The sequence below is a fragment of the Bufo bufo genome, chromosome 5 (assembly GCF_905171765.1).
Source record: "Bufo bufo chromosome 5, aBufBuf1.1, whole genome shotgun sequence".
Classification (NCBI taxonomy): domain Eukaryota; kingdom Metazoa; phylum Chordata; class Amphibia; order Anura; family Bufonidae; genus Bufo; species Bufo bufo.
Genome location: NC_053393.1, coordinates 525,603,790 through 525,626,949, shown reverse-complemented (window position 1 = coordinate 525,626,949; position 23,160 = coordinate 525,603,790). Strand labels below are relative to the sequence as shown.

The 23,160-nt window shown below is 46.4% G+C and overlaps 1 protein-coding gene across 1 annotated transcript; it reads right to left on the bottom strand.

Annotated features, from left to right (window-relative positions):
- Nucleotides 1-4,463: 4,463 nt before the first annotated feature.
- Nucleotides 4,464-7,090, bottom strand: FZD1 (frizzled class receptor 1). Its single transcript, XM_040431139.1, has one exon. The coding sequence runs from the start codon at nt 6,915-6,917 to the stop codon at nt 5,247-5,249; it is 1,671 nt and encodes a 556-aa protein (XP_040287073.1). The 5' UTR covers nt 6,918-7,090; the 3' UTR covers nt 4,464-5,246.
- Between the last annotated feature and the right edge of the window lie 16,070 nt (nt 7,091-23,160).

Sequence of the window (23,160 nt, the reverse complement as noted above, 5' to 3'; positions counted from 1 at the left end):
AAGGTGGAGACACTCAGCCAGCCTTGCAGACTATGGAACTATGGATTCAGTAGACTACGCACTAGGAAATTATTTTAGCGGATGGGCCCTGGCTTAGTTTCACTCAAGGGGATATTTCTACATATGAAAACATTTACTTAAAACATTTTCTCCATTAAGCACAAAAGGGAGAAGTGAAATATCTCACTACCTGCATTATAGCATTGAAATGCCTACACAACATCACACAATATGGCAACACATTTCATATACTGTAAGTCATAAGTAACAATAGTAATTCGTAATAAAATAAAATAAAAAAGTGTTGCGTTTCATGGAAAAAAAATGTATGGTTTCAATAGCCACTCAATGCAATTACTGGAATACTCATTACTTCAAAATGCTGCTAAATAAGAAGTGCGCTCATCGCCCCGGCCTTCACTCCCCTCAAACTTGTATTCTGGTTCCATGATATCCTCAGGATAGCTCATCAATATCCGATAGGCGGGGGTCAGCTGTTTGAAGGGGCTGCGGCGCTTGCACGAGCGCTGCGTTCTCTCTGCCATGTTTACCTGCGCTCCATCTACATTGTCGTGGTGGCGCAGGGTAATTCCAGCTTCCTCCCACCTTCACTTGAATGGGATGAACGGCTGCAGTGACACCGCACCGACACTACAATGTAGACGGCGTGCAAATAAACATTGGCGGAGAACGCACCTGCAGCCCCTTCAAACAGCTGATCAGCAGGGATGCGGAGTGTCGGACCCCCGCCGCTCTGATATTGATGAGCTCTCTTGAGGATAGGCCATCAATATCACGAAACATAACATTTTTATGAATCCCCAAAATTCTAAACAGTTACATAACTTACAGGTCGGCGTCTAATCTATACCGCAGCCTGCGTGCACGTGACGGCCGTGCACACATCTATATTTTATGGCGGATCTGTTTTTCCCGTTCTACAAATGATAGAACACGTCCTATTCTCCTCCGTAGGGCAAAAGAGAATAACCCTTTCTATCGACAGACGTGAGAAAAACACGGAAAACTGTATTTTTCGGGTTTGTCTTTTTCGGGCATGAGGCCTAACCACCAGTTTTTTGTTTACAGCTGTAATAAAATCGATAAAAATGTAAAAATAAAATATTTGCTTCTTTGGCACATCATCATCAGGCCTCTTTCACACAACTGTTTTTTTTTTAAGTTTACGGGCCGTTTTTTGCATTCCGTATACGTAACCATTCATTTAAATGGTTCCGCAAAAAAATAATTTATGTACTCCGTATGCATTCCGTTTCCGTATTTCCGTTCCGTTAAAAGATAGAACATGTCCTATTATTGCCTTCAAATAACATTCTGTGTCTCCATTCAAGTCAATGGGTCCGCAAAAAAAAACGGAACACGTACGGAAATGCATCCGTATGTCTTCCGTATCCGTTTCGTTTTTGCGGAACCATCTATTGAAAATGTTATGCCCAGCCCAATTTTTTCTATGTAGTTACTGTATACTGTATACGCCATACAGAAAAACAGAACGGAGAAACGGAACAGAAACGGAAGCACAACGGAAACAAAACACAGAACAACAGATCCGTGAAAAACGGACCGCAAAACACTGAAAAGCCATACGGTCGTGTGAAAGAGGCCTCAAAGGTATTTTTCTTTTTAGGCCTCCTACACACGACTGTATAGCTTTTTCAGTGTTTTGCGGTCCGTTTTAAACAAATCCGTTGTTCTGTTTTTTGTTTCTATTGTGTTTCCGTTCCGTTTTTCCGTATGGCATATACAGTATACAGTAATTACATAGAAAACAATTGGGCTGGGCATAAAATTTTCAATAGATGGTTCCGCAAAAATGGAACAGATACGGAAGACCTACGGATGCATTTCCGTATGTGTTCCGTTTTTTCGCGGACCCATTGACTTGAATGGAGCCACGGAACGTGATTTTCAGGCAATAATAGGACATGTTCTATCTTTCAACAAACGGAAAACGGAAATACGGAAACGGAATGCATACGGAGTACATTCCGTTTTTTTTGCAGAACCATTGAAATGAATGGTTCCGTATACGGAACGCAAAAAACGGGCCGTAAACTAAAAAAATTAACAGTCGTGTGAAAGAGGCCTTAGGCCCCTTTCACACGAGCGAGTTTCCCGCGCGGGTGCAATGCGTGACGTGAACGCACAGCACCCGCACTGAATCCTGACCCATTCATTTCAATGGGTCTGTGTACAGGAGCGTTGTTTTTCACGCATCAGTTCTGCGTTGCGTGAAAATCGCAGCATGTTCTATATTCTGCGTTTTTCACTGCAAGCAAGTGCGAGTGCGATGCGTTTTTCACCGATGGTTGCTAAGAGATGTTGTTTGTAAACCTTCCGTTTTTTATCAAACACGCGGAAAAAAACTGAACAAATGAACGCAACTGAACGCAATCGCAGACAAAACTGACTGAACTTGCTTGCAAAATAGTGCGAGTTTCACTGAACGCATCCGGACCTAATCCGTATCGTTCGTGTGAACTCGGCCTTAATCAGAAGGCAACATTTTGACATCGTGCACACACTGTATAATAATCATCGCTTGGGTTGTCTTCATGATCCTTGGAAGCAAAAGTCAAGTAAAGAAAAAATAAAAATAAAACATTTAAAAAGTAAAAAAAAAAAATAACCAGAAATAATAATAAAACTTTTCCATGTCCACAGATCATCAGACTGCGGGCTGGACTTGTGAAAGAGTTTGCAGAGAAGGTAAAGCTTCCACAGACCTCGTGCACATAATCTATGGAGGAGAAGCTGTCATCTGCTGGGATTTTTTTTTCTATTTTAATGCCTTGGGCATAGGATGGGAAGCTCACCAGAAACTGACAGCTACACTTCCAAAATGATCTCGAACATAGTTTATTATAGTGAGTGGTATGATGGATAGTTAACCTTTTCTGTCAAGACTGGGGCCTCCTGAAACTGCCATTAGCCCGAGGGGGCGTCAGTCCCTTCTAGTCATTGTGGGGAAAGGATTCTGACACAGACAGATTTGAGGACTAGAAGACGCGGCGGTGTGCACACAAAGTGCTAGACATATGTATCATATAGATCAGGGTCCTGGCTGCAGGATTCCTGAGTCACTAAGATAAGATAAGGCGTAGGTCAAATTTTTTTACAATTTTTTTTTTTTTTTATTGAAATCAATCATTGATCACTATTTTCACGATTTAAAAAACTAAAAGGGCAAGAAAAAAAAAAGACTTAGTAACAACAAAAATAACAAAAAAAATAATTGTAAAGGTAAAGTGATGGCTTATACTATGTATCACTATAGAATTTGTTACATATGTTTATATCTATAATATTTATATAATATATATATATACAAATATATATATATAGTATCTATTTTTTTTAATTTTTACGAAGTGTTATATAAATATAATATAACAAAAATTAAATTTTTTCACATTCTGCTAAATAGAATAGTAGAATACGCAACTGCAAAACATATTTTTTTCCCCCCAAACATTACCGGATCTACCCCATTCCTCAGAAATCCCTCCTGCTCGCATGAAAGCTTCCGACAAAAGAAGGCACTAAGAGCCAAGTCCTTGATTTTGAATTTATTGCAAAGAAATTAAAAATGATATAGGTATATATAAACTATTTCTCTATAAATATAAATGATCTTTTGAAAGCCCCCCCCCAAAAAAAAAAAATAAATACCATACTTTCAAAGAAAAAAAAAAAAAAGAACACATAGTATTTTTTTTTTTTTTTAAAACATACAAATAGGATAGTCAAAATAAAATCTGAAATACTTATTGAAATTTTGGAGACCAATACAGCGTGACGTTCGCTCTGCATCCTGCATCATAAATAAAATAAAATAAAAAGTATGGGGAGAGAAAGTCAAAAAGTTGAATAAAATCTTCCTAAAGCGATTTTTATTAACGAAAGCAAATAGAAAACCGACGAATCAGTGAACAAAAAAAAAAAAAACATAAAAAAAATAGGATCATTTAGCTTACTTTAAAAAATGAGTTAAAAATATGTAAAAAAAAATAAAACTGACTCACTGGCTGCATTCTATAGTCTCAGCCGATTTAAAGCGCCCGTTGCCAGCTTTAGACCATAAACAAAGCAGAACTGCATTCATTCCATGGGAAATTTGCTCCACACCCTGTTGCCATTAACACACTGCTATGCAGCAAGAGAGAAGTCTAAATAATATATTATTTTAGGCCATTGTTATCTGGCTCCACACACTCTTAATTAACCCCTCCTGCACAATTAATTAGGCCTGCTATGGCAATTTATGTCGTTGAATTAACCCCAGCGTGGCTATTCCGAGCAGATTTGTAGCAGGGGTGGACAAGGTTAACAAAGGCGGGTCTAAAAGAGTGCATTCAACAAAAGACTCAACTTGCAGACTGCAGTGAATGAATGAACAGGGAGAAGCCCTCGTTGGTTGGACTGATCCAGAACACAAGTGCTTACCATGAAGATTCGCCCCACCAAGAAAATCTGGTCCTCTCCTTCCTTTTTTTTTTTTGTTCCCCATATGAAATACAACCAAGTTATTTAATAATGCATAGCCAATGCAGACCATTGTATTTTTCCATCAGCCATAGACTCCATTACCACTTCCATTAAAAAATAGTCAATATTTCGTGAAATCGGAGGACATTTTTTTTTTAGAAAACTCTGGCCTTCGAAAAGCAGTATTGGCGTTAAAAATTAAAGGGATACATTAAAAAAAATACCTGTTCATTGTCATTTTGAGCTTTGGCGGCCCTAGTCAGGTGGTACCATCTGCAAAATTAAGCAAAAAAAACAAAAACAAACAAAAAACATATCTGGTGTCTGGAGAAGGCCAAAGGTCTCTCAACTGGTGGGGGGTAGTGAGCTGAGGCAGAGAGGTATCTTAATAAGCTAGATAAGAAGCTGCTTACAAGTGCTATCAAAGTCCTTATTCTTAAAGACCCATCCCCGTTCCCACCCCCACAAAAATAAAGATTTTTTTTTTTCGTATTTTCTCCAAGTCGATGGCTTTGCAATAGACAAAAATAAAAAATGGTTTCCCATTAAAGAAGCCAGCAGCCTTAGAACTCAGAAATAGTTAGAAGATCCTACATTAAAAAAGGTATGATCTGTCGTCTTTTAAATACAAAATATACTTACAAAATGTTACAGGTTATTTACAACAAAACATATACAGTGTACAAGTCGGGGGTAGGGGGGTGTTGGGGGCTTGGTGTCGGAGGGGGGAAGGGGGGTCACACTGTCGTTTCTCCTTGTTTGCTGTTGGTAAGTCTTGTATAAAACTTTCTCCAAGAATTAAGAGTTTTGCCAGACCAGATCCAAAAACCAGAGGTTATCCCTACGATTAAGGTCATGAGATATTTGATCATGAAGACGGTAAAATCCGGCGTCATGGGCGGGTGGTGGGCGCTGGGGCATTGGAAAGCGTAAGTCTTGCAACTTTGGCTCACCCAACTTTTCTCCCACTGTTCCCTAAAAGCCTGTTCGTAAAAATAACAAGCGATGACGATGGTGGCCGGAACCGTGTAGAGGACGCTGAAGATGCCTATCCTCACCATTAGCTTCTCCAATTTTTCAGTTTTGGTGCCGTCGTGTTTCATGATGGTTCTGATCCTGAAGAGGGACACGAAACCGGCCAGGAGAAAGGAAGTGCCAATGAACAAGTAAACGAAAAGCGGGGCCAAGACAAATCCGCGGAGGGCGTCCACGTTGTTTATTCCAACGAAACAAACCCCGCTGAGAATATCCCCGTCCACTTGCCCCACAGCCAAAATGGTGATGGTCTTGATGGCTGGCACTGCCCAAGCTGCCAAGTGGAAGTACTGAGAATTGGCTTCTATGGCTTCGTGCCCCCATTTCATGCCAGCTGCTAAAAACCAAGTCAGGGAGAGTATGACCCACCAGATGGAACTGGCCATGCTGAAGAAGTAAAGCATCATGAAGAGGAAGGTGCAGCCCTCTTTCTTGGTCCCCTGGACCACCGTCTTGTAGCCATCCTCTGAGAACCTCTCATTGCACACTACTTTGTCTTCTAGCAGAAAGCCGGCGATGTAGGCTATGGCCACCATGGTGTAGCACCCAGAGAGGAAGATGATGGGTCTTTCTGGGTAGCTGAAGCGTTTCATGTCCACCAGGTAAGTCAGGACTGTGAAGAGGGTGGACGCACAGCATAGAACTGACCATATCCCTATCCATATGCGGGAAAAACGCAATTCCTCTGGGGCAAAATACATCAACCCATTCACTTTGCCAGCTTCACAAGGGGCACCACAGTCCTTCTCCCCCAAGAAGTGGTAGTTGAGATAAGGTGGCACCTTCAGGGTCCTTGGGCAGGTGAACTTGTCCCTGTGGGGGTATCTGAGGTTAGGGTTGCTGGTCCAGGAGACAGGGACGGCTGGTGTAGGGGTGCCCTTGTCTGAGGTGTTCTGCCCCACACACAGCTCCCCTGCCCCATTCACTGGGAACTTCTCACAGCGGAGGCTCTCAGGCCACTGGAAGCCAAACTTGTTCATCAGAGCCTCGCAGCCTTGCCTTGCCCTCTCACAGAGGGACCTACAGGGGGGCAGAGCCTGCTCCAGCACCGTGCACACTGGAGCATACATGGAGCAGAGGAAGAACTTCAGCTCTGGAGAACATTGAACCTTCACCAGCGGGAAGAACTGGTGCACCTCCAGCCCGGCGTCCTCCTGGTTGGTGTGCCCCAGCAGATTGGGCATGATGGTCTGGTTATAAGCGATATCCGTACAGAGGGGGATGGAGATGGGCTGGCAGTACCCATGGTCCGGGATAGAGATGCCCTTCTCCCCATTATACTGAGCCTCCACCGCCAGGCTGGCACACAGCAGCGCCAGCAGGCTGCAAAGTTTATAGGAGCCCCCCATGCTGCTGCCAGGATCCCTTGCCATGAGACTGGAGTGGGTGCAGCATGAAGTCTCGGTGGTGCTTGTCCTTCCCGGGATACAATCTCCTCCCGGTCCCGGTCTCCTTGTCTGCTGCGGTCGAGGAGAAGAGCGCAACTCACTCTGGATACATTTGTATCAATCCTTCAACTCATCTGGGCCGTTTCCAGGCTCCCCGCTGCCTGCCTCTCCAGCGAGAGGGAGGAGCCTTGAAACCGATGCGAACTTGTCTGCTGAAGTAAGGGATCCTCACACAACTGTGTCCTGAGCTCCTCTGGAAGTTGGTGAGCCTTGCAGGGCTGCTCCATTCTCCTCCAGCAGACTCCGAAAAGCACAGGAGAGCTGGCCCTTTAAATGTAGCTTCAGGTCTGAATAGATCTATACAGCTAAGGCCTCGTTCACACCAGCGTATGGCTATTTCAGTGTTTTGCGGTCCGTTTTTCATTTCCGTTATGTTTCCGTTTCGGTTCCGTTTTTCCGTATGGCATATACAGTAGACAGTAATTACATAGAACAAATTGGGCTGGGCATAACATTTTCAATAGATGGTTCCGCAAAAAACGGAACGGATGCGGAAGACATACGGATGCATTTCCGTATGCATTCCATTTTTTTGCGGACCCTTTGACTTTAATGGAGCCACGGAACGTGATTTGCGGCCAAATATAGGACATGTTCTATCTTTGCACGGAACGGAGATACGGAAACGGAATGCATACGGAGTACATTCCGTTTTTTTGCGGACCCATTGAAATGAATTGTTCCGTATACGGACCGTATACGGAACGCAAAAAAACGGCCCTCAAAACGAAAACAAAAAAAACGGTAGCGTGAAAGAGGCCTAAGGGTCCATTCACACGTCCGCAAAATGGGTCCACATCCGTTCCGCAATTTGCAGACCCATTCATTTTCAATGGGGCCGGAATGTGCTGTCCGCATCCGTATTTGCGGATCTGCACTTCCGAATCCGTGCTTCCGTTTCCGCCAAAAAATAGAACATGTCCTATTCTTGTCCGCAATTGCAGAGTAGACAAGATTAGGCATTTTCTATTATAGTGCCGGCGATGTGCGGTCCGCAAATTGCGGAATGCACATTGCCAGTGTCTGTGTTTTGCGGATCCGCAGAACACTTAGGGACGTGTGAATGGACCCTAAAACTGCCTAAAAGCATAGTGTCCACTCTCTGGGGCAGGCCTACTTCACATGTGCCCAGGGGCGCACCCAGCCTTTCTGCTGCCCCCCCATCCTCCCCAATGCCAATTTCTTAACCTAACCCCTTCAGCCCATGGCCGTTCAGCTGCCCCCTCCTGGTGCTGTCTCAGGCCATCGCCTCACCCGGCCTCATTGGGGGTGCGCCCCTGCATGTGCCCATTGTTTTGGTGAGTATTGATTTTTTTTCCCATGATTTATGGAAAATTTTGGAGCTCAAACCTGTAACACAATAGCAGAAATACTTTCCCATGTGAACGAGGCTCAATTTATAGACAGAAAGAAACGTGTTTTCATGGAAAATCAAAGAGAAAAAAAAAAGGATAGAGCGAGGCAAAAATAAAAAAGTGTAATGCTTCATTTCGTCCTGTGGTGGCGCTGTAGAAGAATTGACTTGTTACTGTAGAAGTAACGCACTAGAGGGGAATAGTTCAGCACATGCTCCCCCCGGATGGAATACGCCACCGTTTCGTTCAGGCCTCGTCCACATTTCCGTGTCAGTAACACGTCTGTGAAAACAAGCGTACGCTTTTCATCCGTGAAGATGTCCGTGAAGGATCCGTGGGTTGGTCCGTGTGTCCATCTTTACCATCCCTGTGTCATCCGTAATTCACTGACGTTGCTCAGCTGAAAATTAATTTCCTAAGAATCTCCTATTAGTCTTCAGTGAAAAACGGACGCACCGCGGATGTCCAGCCATGTCAATCATCAGGCAGGTGGGCGCTTCTTCAGCTGCACGGACAGCCCCTCATAGGGGAAGAACTCCTGCTAATGAGACAAATCAATTTCTTAGAATCATTTCCTAGATGATGGGGGTTATTCTTCAGTTTTTCTTCACGTCTGTCAAAAACACATCAAAAACTGATTGGGAAAAAAAGAAAGTAGGGTTTTCCTGGAGTCAAATATTGCTGATCTACCTTCATTATAGGTTATCAATACCTGACCGGTGTGGGTTGGACTCCCTGTACCCCTCAGATGTTTGAGGAGGCTGCAGCACTCTGTCCCTAGTCCAGTGACGTCACCTTGATTGGTGACTTGGCCTATGTGCAGCTTAGTCTCAATCAGTCTGGACTGCAGTACCAAGAGCGGCCACTATACGATGCACGGCGCTGTGCTTGGTATGCTGTGATAAGGAGGCTGCAGCTGATCGAGGGGTCAGGACCCCCACCAATCAGATATTGATGACCTATCCTGAGGATATGCCATCGATATTAAACTCCCAGAAACCCCCTTTAAATGTATGTGGCACACATATAAAGGGGTCTCTGTAAATGATTACTATTTAGAAAGTGGCAGCAGTCTGCCTCACTAAGCTGAAGGTTCATACTTGCTCCCCACCACTCCGATCCTCGGCGCCGTCTCCGTTGTGTCCGTGTTACGGTCCACAGGACGTTTAAGGGTACTTTCACACCAGCGTTATTCTTTTCCAGTATTGAAAACCGGTAAAGGGTCTCAATACCGGAAAAAAAACGCATTCGTTTTGTCCTAATGCATTCCGAATGGAGAGCAATCCGTTTACTATGCATCAGGATGTCATGCTGCGGTATTTTGTCTGATCCCGGAACAATACCGCACTTGCCGGATCCGGCATCAATTTACATAGAGATGTATTAATGCCAGATCCGGTACCAAGTGTTCCGGAAATTGCCACGTGGCTGCATGTGCCGGGATATAGGAGGAGCTGGTTTCGCCTTTGATCTTTGAAAAAAATGGAAATACCGGATCCGTTATTCCAGATTGACTACCAAGGGCTTAGGCACACGGCAATATGCGGGCACCGGCCGTGTGCTCCCCTCATCACGGAGGCAGACCCATTCACTCGAATGGGTCCGCGATCCAGAAGGTCCGGTGCGGAACGCAGACACGGAACCCCACGGAAGAACTACTTTTTTGCGGAGCGGACGGAACGCGGACCCATTCAAATTGAATGTATCGAATGGCGCGCATGGCAGTATGCATTTGGATAAAATCACTTCTCCTTGGGCCACACAGTTGTTTGCACCAAAAATGGAGCCCCTCTTTACCAAACTAGCGCATTTCCTGCCTCGTAGTCATGAGGTTCATACAACCATCGAAGGAGGTGACAAATCATCACATCTTCGGCGCGCTCCGCTCTATGGCACAATTTACTTAGTTAATCCCCCACCCCGTCAGGTCATTTACTAGGAGAACGCTATTTTCTTTTAGGAATTCTGTCGGATAAATTCTAGAATTAATCAAAAATGAAAGCAGCCGAGACAATAAAACCTTATACGGCGTTGTTACTCGGCCAGATATATGAGCGCTAATGTGTATAGCGAAAAATGACGGAGGAAATGGGAACTCTTCACTGGACACAGATGCAGATTTCCGTATATTTTGCTTCTGTGTCTAAGTAGGAAACATCCCATGTATGTGGATTAAGAGGCTGGCCGAAAAGGTCGCTTGCAACTTTTTTTTTTTTTTTTTGCCGTAGGAAAACAAATAAGTTATATTGTGAGTGATTTTGTGTCACTCATAGGGAGCTGTATAAATCTGTATGCGCTTGAGCTCCCCCTAGGGGTGGCTGCAGGTAGACAGACTTTGTACAGTGAAGCAGCAGGAAGAGTTCGGTGCTGGAGTCCCGATTTCTAAGGGTGCGTTCACATGACCGTGCCCGTATTGTGGCAAACAGCGGGTCCGCAATATATGGTCACAGATGCAGACCCATTGACTTGAATGAGTCCGCAAACCTCAAGATGTGGTGTGGTGCGGAATGGATCAATCACACAACCTTAGGCGGTCCGTGCCTGCATTGTGGACTGCAAAGAGTGGGTCCGCAATATACGGGGCACCGCTCGCGTGAATCCCGTATCTTGCAGATCACTTGAATGGGTCCGCAGCACAATACAGGATTCATACAGCCGATGGCCGTGCATTGTAGACCGGGACAGCTTACGTTCGCGTGAATGTACCGTAAAAGCCACATACAGTGATCACCAGAGGGGTACGGCCACGCGGTCAGGTTCCCTGGAGTTGATCGTAAAAGAAGAGAAAGCATAAAGGACAGATACGGCTTCTCCTCTTTTTTATTTTTTTAATCCACCCCTGGTTTTGGCTTCCAAAACTGCGCCCAAAAACCGGACCGCGTGGCCGTCCCCCATGGCTTCAGCTGCTCAAGCGTTGCTCAGTGATCACACAGAGAACGTATTCATTTTTGTTTACCTTCGCTCGCAGTGGCTCATTTACTAATGTGCATGCGCTTAGATTTTGGTGTGAATTGTGCCAAAATGTGGCATAGCTAGGTTTGGAGAAGTTATCGGGGCTTCGCCAGAATCGGGGGCGTGGCTCAACGGGAAATTGGATCGCTTCATGAGAAGGGGGTGCGGCCTAGTAGAAAACATTTTTTCACCAAAATTGTGCCACGTTTCGGGTGTAAAATTCTGTATCAAACTAAGCCAACGAATTCTTGGTTCAAAAATAGTCAAAAAGTGTCTCGCACCAAATTCACCCTCCGTCCTGAGCCCCTTTTGATAAATCTGGTGCCATCGACAGGAAAAGTAAATCTGCAAGATGGCCCCCACCGTAGCTTAGAATAAGAAAATCTGCCATCGGGAAATAAAAACAGGTTGGAAAAAAAGGGTAAGGCCTCATGCACACGACCGTATGTATTTTGCGGTCCGCAAAAAACTGATCCGCAAAAAATACGGATGACGTCCGTGTGCATTCTGTATTTTGCGGAACGGAACTGCTGGCCCCTAATAGAACAGTCCTATCCTTGTCCGTAATGCGGACAATAATAGGACATGTTCTATTTTTTTTGCGGAACGGAAATACCGACATACGGAAACGGAATGCAAACGGAGTAGCTTCCGTTTTTTTTTGCGGACCCATTGAAATGAAGGGTTCCGTATACGGTCCGCAACAAGAACAGAACGGACATGGAAAGAAAATACATTTATGTGCATGAGGCCTAAGTGTCACTATCTGGTTTTAACTGTCAGAAAATAATTTTTAGCAAAGCATTCCCTTTAAGGGAACACTCCGGGCATAACATGGGGGTGGGGCATGACACAGGGGTTAAAAAAAAAATTAAAATAAAACAAGAATCCCTGAGTCAGACTTCATCCCCTCCTAACTCCCTACTCTGAAGCAGGTTGCTACTGACCTGGTCAGGAGGAATATATCGCCATATGTGGCTCCCCCTAGTGCCAGGCTGGGCCCGCGGTGATCTGCTGATCGGATCCAGTGAAAATGAATAAAAACCTAAAATTAAAAATGATCAAGAAAAAAACTATTAGGATAAAGCAAAATGTAGCAGTTAGGGCTCATGCACACGAACGTTTTTTGCATTCCGTATACGGGCCGTATACGGAACCATTCATTTCAATGGGTCCGCAAAAAATGTGGACAGCACTCTGTGTGCTGTCCGCATCCGTTGCTCCGTTCCGTGGGCCCGCAAAAATGTCCTATTTTTGTCCGTTTTGCGGACAAGAATTGGCATTTCTATAATGGGCCTCCTGTTCCGTACCGCAAATTGCTCCATTCAAGTCAATGGGTCTGCAAAAAAAATAAAAAACGGAACGCATACGGAAATGCATCCGTATGTCTTCTGTATCCGTTTCGTTTTTGCGGAACAATCTATTGAAAATTTAATGCCCAGCCCAATTTTTTCTATGTAATTACTGTATATTGTATATGCCATACGGAAAAACGGAACGGAAACGGAAACACAACGGAAACAAAAAGCAGAACAGCGGATCCGTGAAAAACGGACCGCAAAACACTAAGCCATACGGTCGTGTGAAAGAGGCCTTAGGATGATTAAATCTGCACTAAAAATGAAATAAAACTACCAAAAGTTTAAAAACTTTCTATTAACCCATTCACTACCCGACCAATACCAGTCTTGCTACTATTACTAAGAGCAGTGATTCAAAGAAAATGTCCTCCTTCTCCCTTAAAGGGGTTGTCTCATCACAGACTATGGCTAGATTATGCCCCCGTTGTCTTACAGGTGCGGGTCCCACCTCTGTATTTAGAACGGAGCCCCGAAAGTGGAGGGCGCACTGCGCATAATCTATGGATCTCTGGCTCAGCTATTTCCGTTGGGCCCATAGAAGTGAATGAGAGCGGTGGCCGGTCATGCGCTGCGCGCTCCCATTCACTTCTATGGGGCGCGGAGTCCTCCAGCCACTACCTTGCGCGGTTCCATTCCCGGTGGTGGGGCCCGCACCTATAAGACAATGGGGGCATATCCTATAGCCATATACCCCCATTGTCTGAGATGAGACAACCCCTTTAAGATTAAAGGGTTAGAAAAACGTGGCTGCTTTCTTCCAGCAATAGCATCACCCCCTTCCATGGGTTGTGTCTGGCATTACTGCCCAGTAGTGATAAGCGAATCGAAGTCCAGATCCGAATTTCAGGATAAATTCGACTCGACGCAGAGCCGAATTTCCTCGTGCTTTGCGGTAGCAAATCGATTTAATCTGAAATAATGTAAAAAAAAATTAAAAAAATCATACCTCATCTATTTGCTCGAGATCTCGTCCAAAATCCTGTGTGCGGTGACGTATGATGTGCTGACGTCATCTCTGGCTGCGCGAGATTTCGTGACAGACCTCCAAGCAAGATGGCTGCCTTGACGAGCAAATCTATTTGGTACGTATTAATATATATATTTTTTATTTTGCACTCTTGTATTTACATCAGATGCCACGATCATATATGAACGCGGCATCTGAAGGGCGCAATGACGGGGGCAGTGCAATCGCCGCAGCCACTACTTACAGAGAAATGCACTTCGTGACTAAGTAATTCAACACAAAGTGGATGTTTTTGTAAAATCCGGCGAATTTTACAAAACTTCGCTCAGCTCCATTGAAGTGAATGGGATGAGCCGCAATACCGCGCACAACCTGTGGACAGGGGAGGTGCTGTTTTTTGGCAGAAAGCAGCCATATTTTTCTAACCCTGGACAACCCCTTTAAAAAAAATGCAGCTCTTCAGCTCCGTCCAGATGACACCATCTCATGTCTCTGCCTTTCCTCCCAGACTGGGTCTCTCTGCGTCTTTGGTGCGTGACGGTAAAATGCAGACGCTCCCTTACAAGTTTAATCCCGGTTCTTGCCTTCTTGCCTCTGATTGGTGGAGGGAGAGGCCGGGGGAGGACCGTGAATCTGGGGGCTGAGTGAACACACTTTTTTTTATTTTTTTTTTATTATTATTCTTTTTGGGGAAAACAGGGAAGACATGGCTATTAACCCTTTCAAGGAATCCGGAAATGTTCTTCTCCTCCCCGAGTGAGGCGTAGGAAGTGTGACGGAATATCTCTAGATGTCGTATTTTCACAGAGAGAGGAGAAGAGAACGGCAGGGACAGTGTCAGTCCCAGGCAGAAGGACAATAGAAGGATCGCCGTCGATCGAAGGATCCACATCCCGGGTTACATCGCGAGGCGCGGCTTCTTCAGCGACAATGGTTTCTTCAATGGGATTCTGTGCAATAAAAAGTTCTAAAACTTTCCATGATATACTTTATGTTTCAGTTCCTCTGTGTTTGCAAGATCTCTGCTTGCTGGCTTACAGGTAGAGGATACAAACCTATATGAATCTTATACTTCTGGCAGCTGGGGATTTGCTACAATTGTATCTGTTCTATATGAATTGCTGTGAGCCATACTGATACATTTTACCTACCCTCAGGGGCGGACTTGGCCATAGACCCTACAGCAGGGATGCCCAACCTGCGGCCCTCCAGCTGTTGTAAAACTACAACTCCCACCATGCCCTGCTGTAGGCTGCTAGCTGTAGGCAGTCTGGGCATGCTGGGAGTTGTAGTTTTGCAGCAGCTGGAGAGACGCAGGTTGGGCATCCCTGCGCGTACAGGGAGACTTCCCCGATCTCAGGCCGCCCCTGCCTACACTGACACATTGTAGCAAACTATCTTAGACATATAAGGATCATATACACCGTATGTAATGTAAAAGAAAATGCTCAGCTAAAGTTAAAGGGGTTTTGCAAGATTATTTAACGGAGGAACTACCTCATGGATGGGTCATCATCAGTATCTGATTGGTGGGGATCTGTCAGCTGTTTAGGAAGGCACCACGGCCCGCAGTAGAAGCCACGGCCTTCTTGCAGGTTTTCCTAGGCCATGTGACGTCGCGTTCATCGGTCACATGACCTAGGAGCAGCTCAGCCCCATTCGAGTGAATGGGGCTGAGCTGCAATACCATGCACAGCCACTATATGATTTATGGCGCTGTGCTTGGCGAGCACGGAGAAGGTTTTGGCGCTACTGCAAACAGCTTATTGTGGGGGTCCAGGGTGTTGGACCCTCTCCGATCAGATACCGATGACCTTTCCAGAGGATAGAAAATTGTCAGAAAACCACATGACATAGAGGAGGAGCATGCAGCGGCTGCGGGGCCCTTGGAGAGATGGAGGCTCAGCCCAAGCAGGTTCTCTTTCCCTTGCTGATGGTTGGTGAGAACCTGGGCAGGACTCTCCTCTCCAAGTAAGCAGGTGGGTAGTGGGTACAGGCTCATTTGCATATAATAAAACATCAGCAATGCGGGGGACACATATGAACATGGGACCAACACAGACGCCTTCAGCTGCCAAGCGCACATGGAACAGGTCAGCCAGTGTCATAGGGACAAATCTGCTGACAGATGCTATTTACCATGTCACTGCTAAAATGTTACTGTTAGGCCTCATGCACACGACAGTTGTTTTTTGCGTCCGCAAATTGTGCGTCCGTCAAAAAAAACGGATGCGGCACCCGTTTTTTTTTGGAGGATCCGTTTTTTTCCACAGAACCCTTGTAGTAAATGCCTATCCTTGTCCGCAAATGGGAAAAAAGTAGGACATGCACTATTTTTTTTGCTGAAGGGAAACACGGACAACGGACGCGGAAAATAATTTTTTGTGCTGACCCATTGAAATGAATGGGTCCCCATCCTATCCGCAACAAAAAACGGAACGGAGGCCGAAAAAAACAACTGTCGTGTGCGTGAGGCCTTACAATGTTGCTGGGTGTTTGCAAAGGTTCACTCTAAATACCAACTCAATGCCTTTCCCTGCTATTTTTTTCTGACCAAAATCCCGGAACAATACCGCACTTTCCGGATCCGAAATTCATTTCCATAGAGATGTATTAATGCCGGATCTGGTACCAAGTGTTCCGGAAATTGCCGCGTTGCCGGATCCAGTTTTCCGGTCTGTGCATGCGCCGGGATATAGGAGGAGCTGGTTTCACTTTTGATCTTTGGAAAAATGTTGATACCGGATCCGTTATTACGGATGATACCGGATGAGACAGATTCGGTATTTCACTGGATCCGTCTAACGGATCCGGAAAAAAAGAATATCAGTTTGCATACTGTTTGCCGGCAACAGAACTGCCTGCCGGATTCTAGCGACGCTAGTGTGAAAGTAGCCTTAGACTAGTCCCTAATTTTGAGCTGAAATTGGACTCAATAGGTACAGTAGTACCGCTATTTTTACACATTCCATGCTTTTAGTATTTTAGTTTTTCCTGGACAACCCCTCTTTATATACTTAGTTTGTTCACTTCCGGAGACTTTTTTGGTTTAATATGGACAAAAAAAAAAGTTTTGTTAAATTCTTTTGTTGTGACAGACATCGACTCAATGACTAAAGCCAAGGAAGGAAACAAGTCTGAATGAAATGGACGTTTAATCCCCCATTATTGTAGAAGAAAGACAGAGAATAATTGACGAAACGCAATTTGTGGATCAATGTTGCTACATGTATCGGGGTGCGGCAAGGTCTCCAAAGCTGACATTAGAAAGGTTTGTTGAGTCTGGATGCAGAGGACACTTTCTGTAAACTCCTTTTGTGCCAAATGGTTATAATTTTCATCATTTTCTTCCTTTGATTTTTTTTTTGTAAATTATACTTCTAACCCATTTATGTAGAAGATACATGTATGTACTCCGGTGTGGTTGAAGTCTGTAATGTCAATGTTGGTTTTCTCTGAGACACTAAGGTGGAGTCCCCCACCAATACGACATACTGTATAACAGTGGTTTTCTATAGTAAATGGTCCCTTTAAGTTATCCAGACGGCACCATGAGAAGGGTATCGCCTATATTAATCTATGGTAAGGTGAAGTGACCATTTGACATCTATGGAGAGTGTTATTGTGCAGGGAGGGGGAGGAGATGAGCTGTCCTATCATCTATAGCTAATGGTGGATCCTGTGCTGTCTGCTCCAGCTGATGATGATTGACATGGTCGCCATGTAGCGCTACATTTTGGCTGCAGTGACCGCTCCTAGGGAATTGTCTGGCTAGCGGTGCCTAAAATCAGGTGTTTGCTGGGAGCTGATCTCCCCAGGGGCTACATTTTGAAAGGGAATGTCACTGATCACTTTTAAGGGGGTTTTCCCATCTCAGACAATGGGGGTATATTGCTAGGATATGCCCCCATTGTCTGATAGGAGCGGGTCCCAGTGGTGGGGGACAATGAGAAACGGAGCGGGGAAATGAACGGAGGGCGCACTGCGCATGTGCAGCCGCCCTCCATTCATTTCTATTGGGCCGCAGAAAATAGCCGAGCGCTGGCTCGGCTATTGCCGTCTGCCCCATAGAAATGAATGGGAGCATGGGCCGCGCATGCGCAATGCGCTCCCATTCACTTCTATGGGAGCAGCGCTTGGGGGTACAGTTGTTTTCAAAATTATTCAACCCCCACTGAAATTGAGTGTTTTGGCCAGTTTGACATTGATTTTGATCATTTCAGTCATCTTGTTTACAATTAAATCAAAGAGGCACTTGTAAGTCAGACAAATATAACATAACATTTATAATGAAATAACCACAAATGTCTTTTCTGTGCTCACATCATTGTCAGTTTTATTCAACCCCCAAATGACATTCAATCTTAGTACTTAGTACCAGGGCTTTTTTTCGGAACGGCGTTCCGCCACCTTTTGACATCGCAGCCTGCCATGCTCCAGCATCGCAGGCTGCGATGTATCAGCGGGGAGGGACTGGGAGGAGGAGCTGGGGGCCGGTGCGTTCACTGTGCTCCGGCCTCCAGCTCCAGTAGAGACTTATAAAATGTGTAAAATTAATAATGATTCTATTCATGAGGCCCCCTCTGTAGTAGAACATTCAATATATCCATCCTACTCACAGGGCTGTTATCGTAATCCAGGCCGGCCGGGCAGACGAGCGGCAGCGTCACTGACTGACGTCACCTGCCTGCGCCGCCTGGGGGGGTCTGTGGATGGCACTGTTATGGAATGGGGGGTCTGTGGATAGCACTGTTAAGGGGGGGGGTCTGTGGATGGCACTGTTAAGGGGGGGTCTGTGGATGGCACTGTTATTGGGTGGGGGGGGGTCTGTGGATAGCACTGTTAAGGGGGGGGTCTGTGGATGGCACTGTTAAGGGGGGGTCTGTGGATGGCACTGTTATTGGGTGGGGGGTGTCTGTGGATGGCACTGTTATGGGGTGGGGGGGTCTGTGGATGGCACTGTTATGGGGTGGGGGGGTCTGTGGATGGCACTGTTAAGGGGTGGGGGGGGTCTGTGGATGGCACTGTTAAGGGGTGGGTCTGTGGATGGCACTGTTATGGGGTGGGGGGTCTGTGGATGGCACTGTTATGGGGTGGGGAGGTCTGTGGATAGCACTGTTAAGGGGGGGTCTGTGGATGGCACTGTTAAGGGGGGGTCTGTGGATGGCACTGTTATGGGGTGGGGGGAGTCTGTGGATGGCACTGTTACGAGCGGCAGCGTCACTGACTGACGTCACCTGCCTGCGCCGCCTGCCTGCGCCGCCTGGGGGGGTCTGTGGATGGCACTGTTATGGGATGGGGGGTCTGTGGATAGCACTGTTAAGGGGGGGGTCTGTGGATGGCACTGTTAAGGGGGGGTCTGTGGATGGCACTGTTATTGGGTGGGGGGTGTCTGTGGATGGCACTGTTATGGGGTGGGGGGGTCTGTGGATGGCACTGTTATGGGGTGGGGGGGTCTGTGGATGGCACTGTTAAGGGGTGGGGGGGGTCTGTGGATGGCACTGTTAAGGGGTGGGGGGGGTCTGTGGATGGCACTGTTATGGGGTGGGGGGGTCTGTGGATGGCACTGTTATTGGGTGGGGGGGTCTGTGGATAGCACTGTTAAGGGGGGGGTCTGTGGATGGCACTGTTAAGGGGGGGTCTGTGGATGGCACTGTTATGGGGTGGGGGGCTGTGGATGGCACTGTTAGGGGGGGTCTGTGGATGGCACTGTTATGGGGTGGGGGGGTGTCTGTGGATGGCACTGTTATGGGGTAAGGGGGTCTGTGGATGGCACTGTTATGGGGTGGGGGGGGTCTGTGGATGGCACTGTTAAGGGGGGTCTGTGGATGGCACTGTTATGGGGTGGGGGTCTGTGGATGGCACTGTTATGGGGTGGGGGGGTCTGTGGATAGCACTGTTAAGGGGGGGTCTGTGGATGGCACTGTTAAGGGGGGGTCTGTGGATGGCACTGTTATGGGGTGGGGGGGTCTGTGGATGGCACTGTTATGGGGTGGGGGTGGGGTCTGTGGATAGCACTGTTAAGGGGGGGGTCTGTGGATGGCACTGTTAAGGGGGGGTCTGTGGATGGCACTGTTATGGGGTGGGGGGTCTGTGGATGGCACTGTTATGGGGTGGGGGGTCTGTGGATTGCACTGTTATAGGATGGGGGATCTGCGGATGCCATCCCCAGATCCCCCATTAACAGTGCCATCCCCAGATCCCCCATTAACAGTGCCATCCCCATCTGGGGGGTTTCTTTGCTGGGCTGGACTTTTATAGCCCCCCCAAATTTTACTTGCATCCCTGTTCTCTAAAGGGGCGGTTTTAGGGGGCGGTCCTAGGGGTGGGTAGGGGCGTGGCCAGGGGAGGGGGGCTGAGTTCCACCACCTTTTCTCTGAGAAAAAAAGCCCTGCTTAGTACAACATCCTTTTCCAGTTATAACAGCTTTTAAACGTGAAGCATAGCTTGACACAAGTGTCTTGCAGCGATCTACGGGTATCTTCGCCCATTCTTCATGGGCAAAAGCCTCCAGTTCAGTCACATTCTTAGGCTTGCGCGCTGCAACTGCTTTCTTTAAGTCCCACCAGAGGTTCTCAATCGGATTTAAGTCTGGTGACTGCGATGGCCACTTCAAAATGTTCCAGCCTCTAATCTGCAGCCATGCTCTAGTGGACTTGGAGGTATGCTTGGGATCATTGTCCTGTTGAAAGGTCCAACGTCTCCCAAGCCTCAGGTTTGTGATGGACTGCATCACATTTTCATCCAATATCTCCTGGTACTGAAGAGAATTCATGGTACCTTGCACACGCTGAAGCTTCCCTGTACCTGTAGAAGCAAAACAGCCCCAAAGCATGATTGACCCCCCGCCATGCTTCACAGTAGGCAAGGTGTTCTTTTCTTCATAGGCCTTGTTCTTCCTCCTCCAAACATAGCGTTGATCCATGGGCCCAAACAGTTCTAATTTTGTTTCATCAGTCCACAGAACACTTTTGTGGTTTGTCCACATGACTTTTGGCATACTGCAGTCGACTCTTCTTATTCTTTGGAGACAGCAAGGGGGTGCGCCTGGGAGTTCTGGCATGGAGGCCTTCATTACGCAGTGTGCGCCTTATTGTCTGAGCTGAAACTTCAGTACCCACATCTGACAAATCTTTTTTCAGTTCCTCAGCAGTCACACGGGGACTTTTCTCCACTTTGCGCTTCAGGTAGCGCACAGCAGTCGAAGTCAGCATCTTCTTTCTGCCACGACCAGGTAGCGTTTCAACAGTGCCCTTTGCCTTGAATTTGCGAATGATGCTTCCTATGGTGTCTCTTGGTATGTTTAACATCTTTGTAATCTTCTTATAGCCATTGCCCTTCCTGTGAAGAGAAATCACCTCTTCTCTTGTCTTCCTGGACCATTCTCTTGACTTCACCATGTTTGTAAACACACCAGTAAATGTCTAGAAGGAGCTGAGTATCACAGTCCTTTTAAATCTGCCTAATTGGTGCTTATTATGCTTGATTGCTGCTCCTTGACATCCACAGGTGTTTTCAATACCTGATCGAAAACACTTGAATGAACCTCTGTTCTTAAGAGTGGTAGTCTTTAAGGGGTTGAATAATTGTGTCAATGAAGAAATCACAAAAAAAACATTTAATACTGTATTACAAAAACAATTGATGTCATTTTAGTTGCATTTGGTTCTTTAAAAAGTCCTTGTAAGATTTCATTCTGAACACAATTACAAATGTACACTAAATTCCCTAAAACCCTTTACAGCATTGGGGGTTGAATAATTTGGAACACAACTGTAGATGGACCCCGGGAAATCCGGGGTCCTCCAGCCACAGCGCTCCCCGCTTCGTTCTCGTTGTAGGTGCGGGTCCCAGCGGTGGGACCCGCATCTATCACACAATGGGGGCATATCCTAGCGATATGCCCCCATTATCTGAGATTGGAATACCCTTTAAATGTATTGTCCAGTTTAGAAAACCCATTTTCATTGTATCCTTTTAGGGAATTCTGAGTTAAAGGGATTGTCTCATCTCAGACCTCAGACTGCAGGTTCGACCTATCTCTAGAATGGGCCCTCTAGAGTGAAGGAGACTGCACCACGCTTGCACGGCCACCCCTTGATTTACTCTAGAGACTACTAGAAATAGCTGAGCCAGTTTGGCTATTTTTGGAACTCCCATAGCGGTGAATGGAGGGTGGCTGCACTTGCACAGTGCACCCTCCTTCACTTCCCAAAGGTGGGACCATAACCTATCTGACTTTGATGGCATATCCTAGCGATATGCCATCAAAGTCTGAGTTGTGACAACCCCTTCCAGGACATCCTCCATTCAGGATCCTCATCTCTTGGCCAGAGTGGAGAGCGGTGACAAAGATTGTCTCTCTTTGGAGGATCTGTCCTGCATTATACAAAACCAGAGGCGGATTGGCCATAGACCCTACAGGAAAATTTCCCGATGGGCCAATGCCTAGGAGGGCCACCCCAGCCCCTCCTCACAGCCGCCAGCCGGGTTCATAATGAACTGATTCTCTCTTACGCACCTAGCCAGCAGCCGCAGGTGCCCTCCTGAATTCAACAATATCGACATCCTCAGGACAGTGATACAGTTGAATACTGTGGAGCAGGTGACGGTATTTTGTGCTGCACTGGGGTATTGCTGGGGAAGTATATAGCTCTGCACTAGAGCATTGCCGGTCCTGCCTACTTATGGTGGCCCTGCCTAATTATGTTGCTCCATCTTCTGTCAGTTTGGACCCACCTGCAACATGGGGCCACTTCTACCTATTTTTCCAGGGCCATTTTTAGTTCCCGGTCCGCCCCTGCAGACAACCCATTAGTAGGAATGGACACTTTGAAATACTTTATTTCACCTCTGGTGGCACTAAAGCTAAATTGAACACTTACTGCCAAGTTTATTCATAGATTTAACTTGATCTGGAGCTCTGACCTGAGCCCCAACAGTTAAAGGGGTTTTCTGAGTTTTCTTTTCTAGAAAAGTGACGACACGTTCATCGGTTATATGGCCTAGGCATAGAAGTCAATGGGGCTGAGGGTGATACCAAGCACGGCCACTATACAATGTACGGCGCTTTGCTCGGTGAGATGTGAGAAGGCCGCGGCGGTGCCTTCTCAAACAGCTGATCGGTGAGGGGTCTCGGGTGTTAGACCTCCACCGATCAGATACTGATGACCGATCCTGAGGATCGGTCATCAGTATTAAAATCTCGGAAAACTCTTTTAAGCTAAAGACTACTCCATGTGGAGATGACTTTGGAGCAACCACTCAACAGTAGGGTCTATATCTTATAGTATGAATCACAAATATCTTCTTAGGCCTTATGGTTGATGATCGGTTTTGTGTCTATGATGATAGCTACAAAGATTACAATGTAATTATAAGCGGAAGTGTACACGTTCTCAGAATCATCTCCTCTGGGGGGCCCAAGGAGCCTCAGCCTGACTCTCATCCTTCCAACTAACCAGTCTCAAATACAAAATCAGCTGGATAGGCGGTCGGAGCTCTTCTGGGTGTTGGCTCTTCCTACTTCTCCT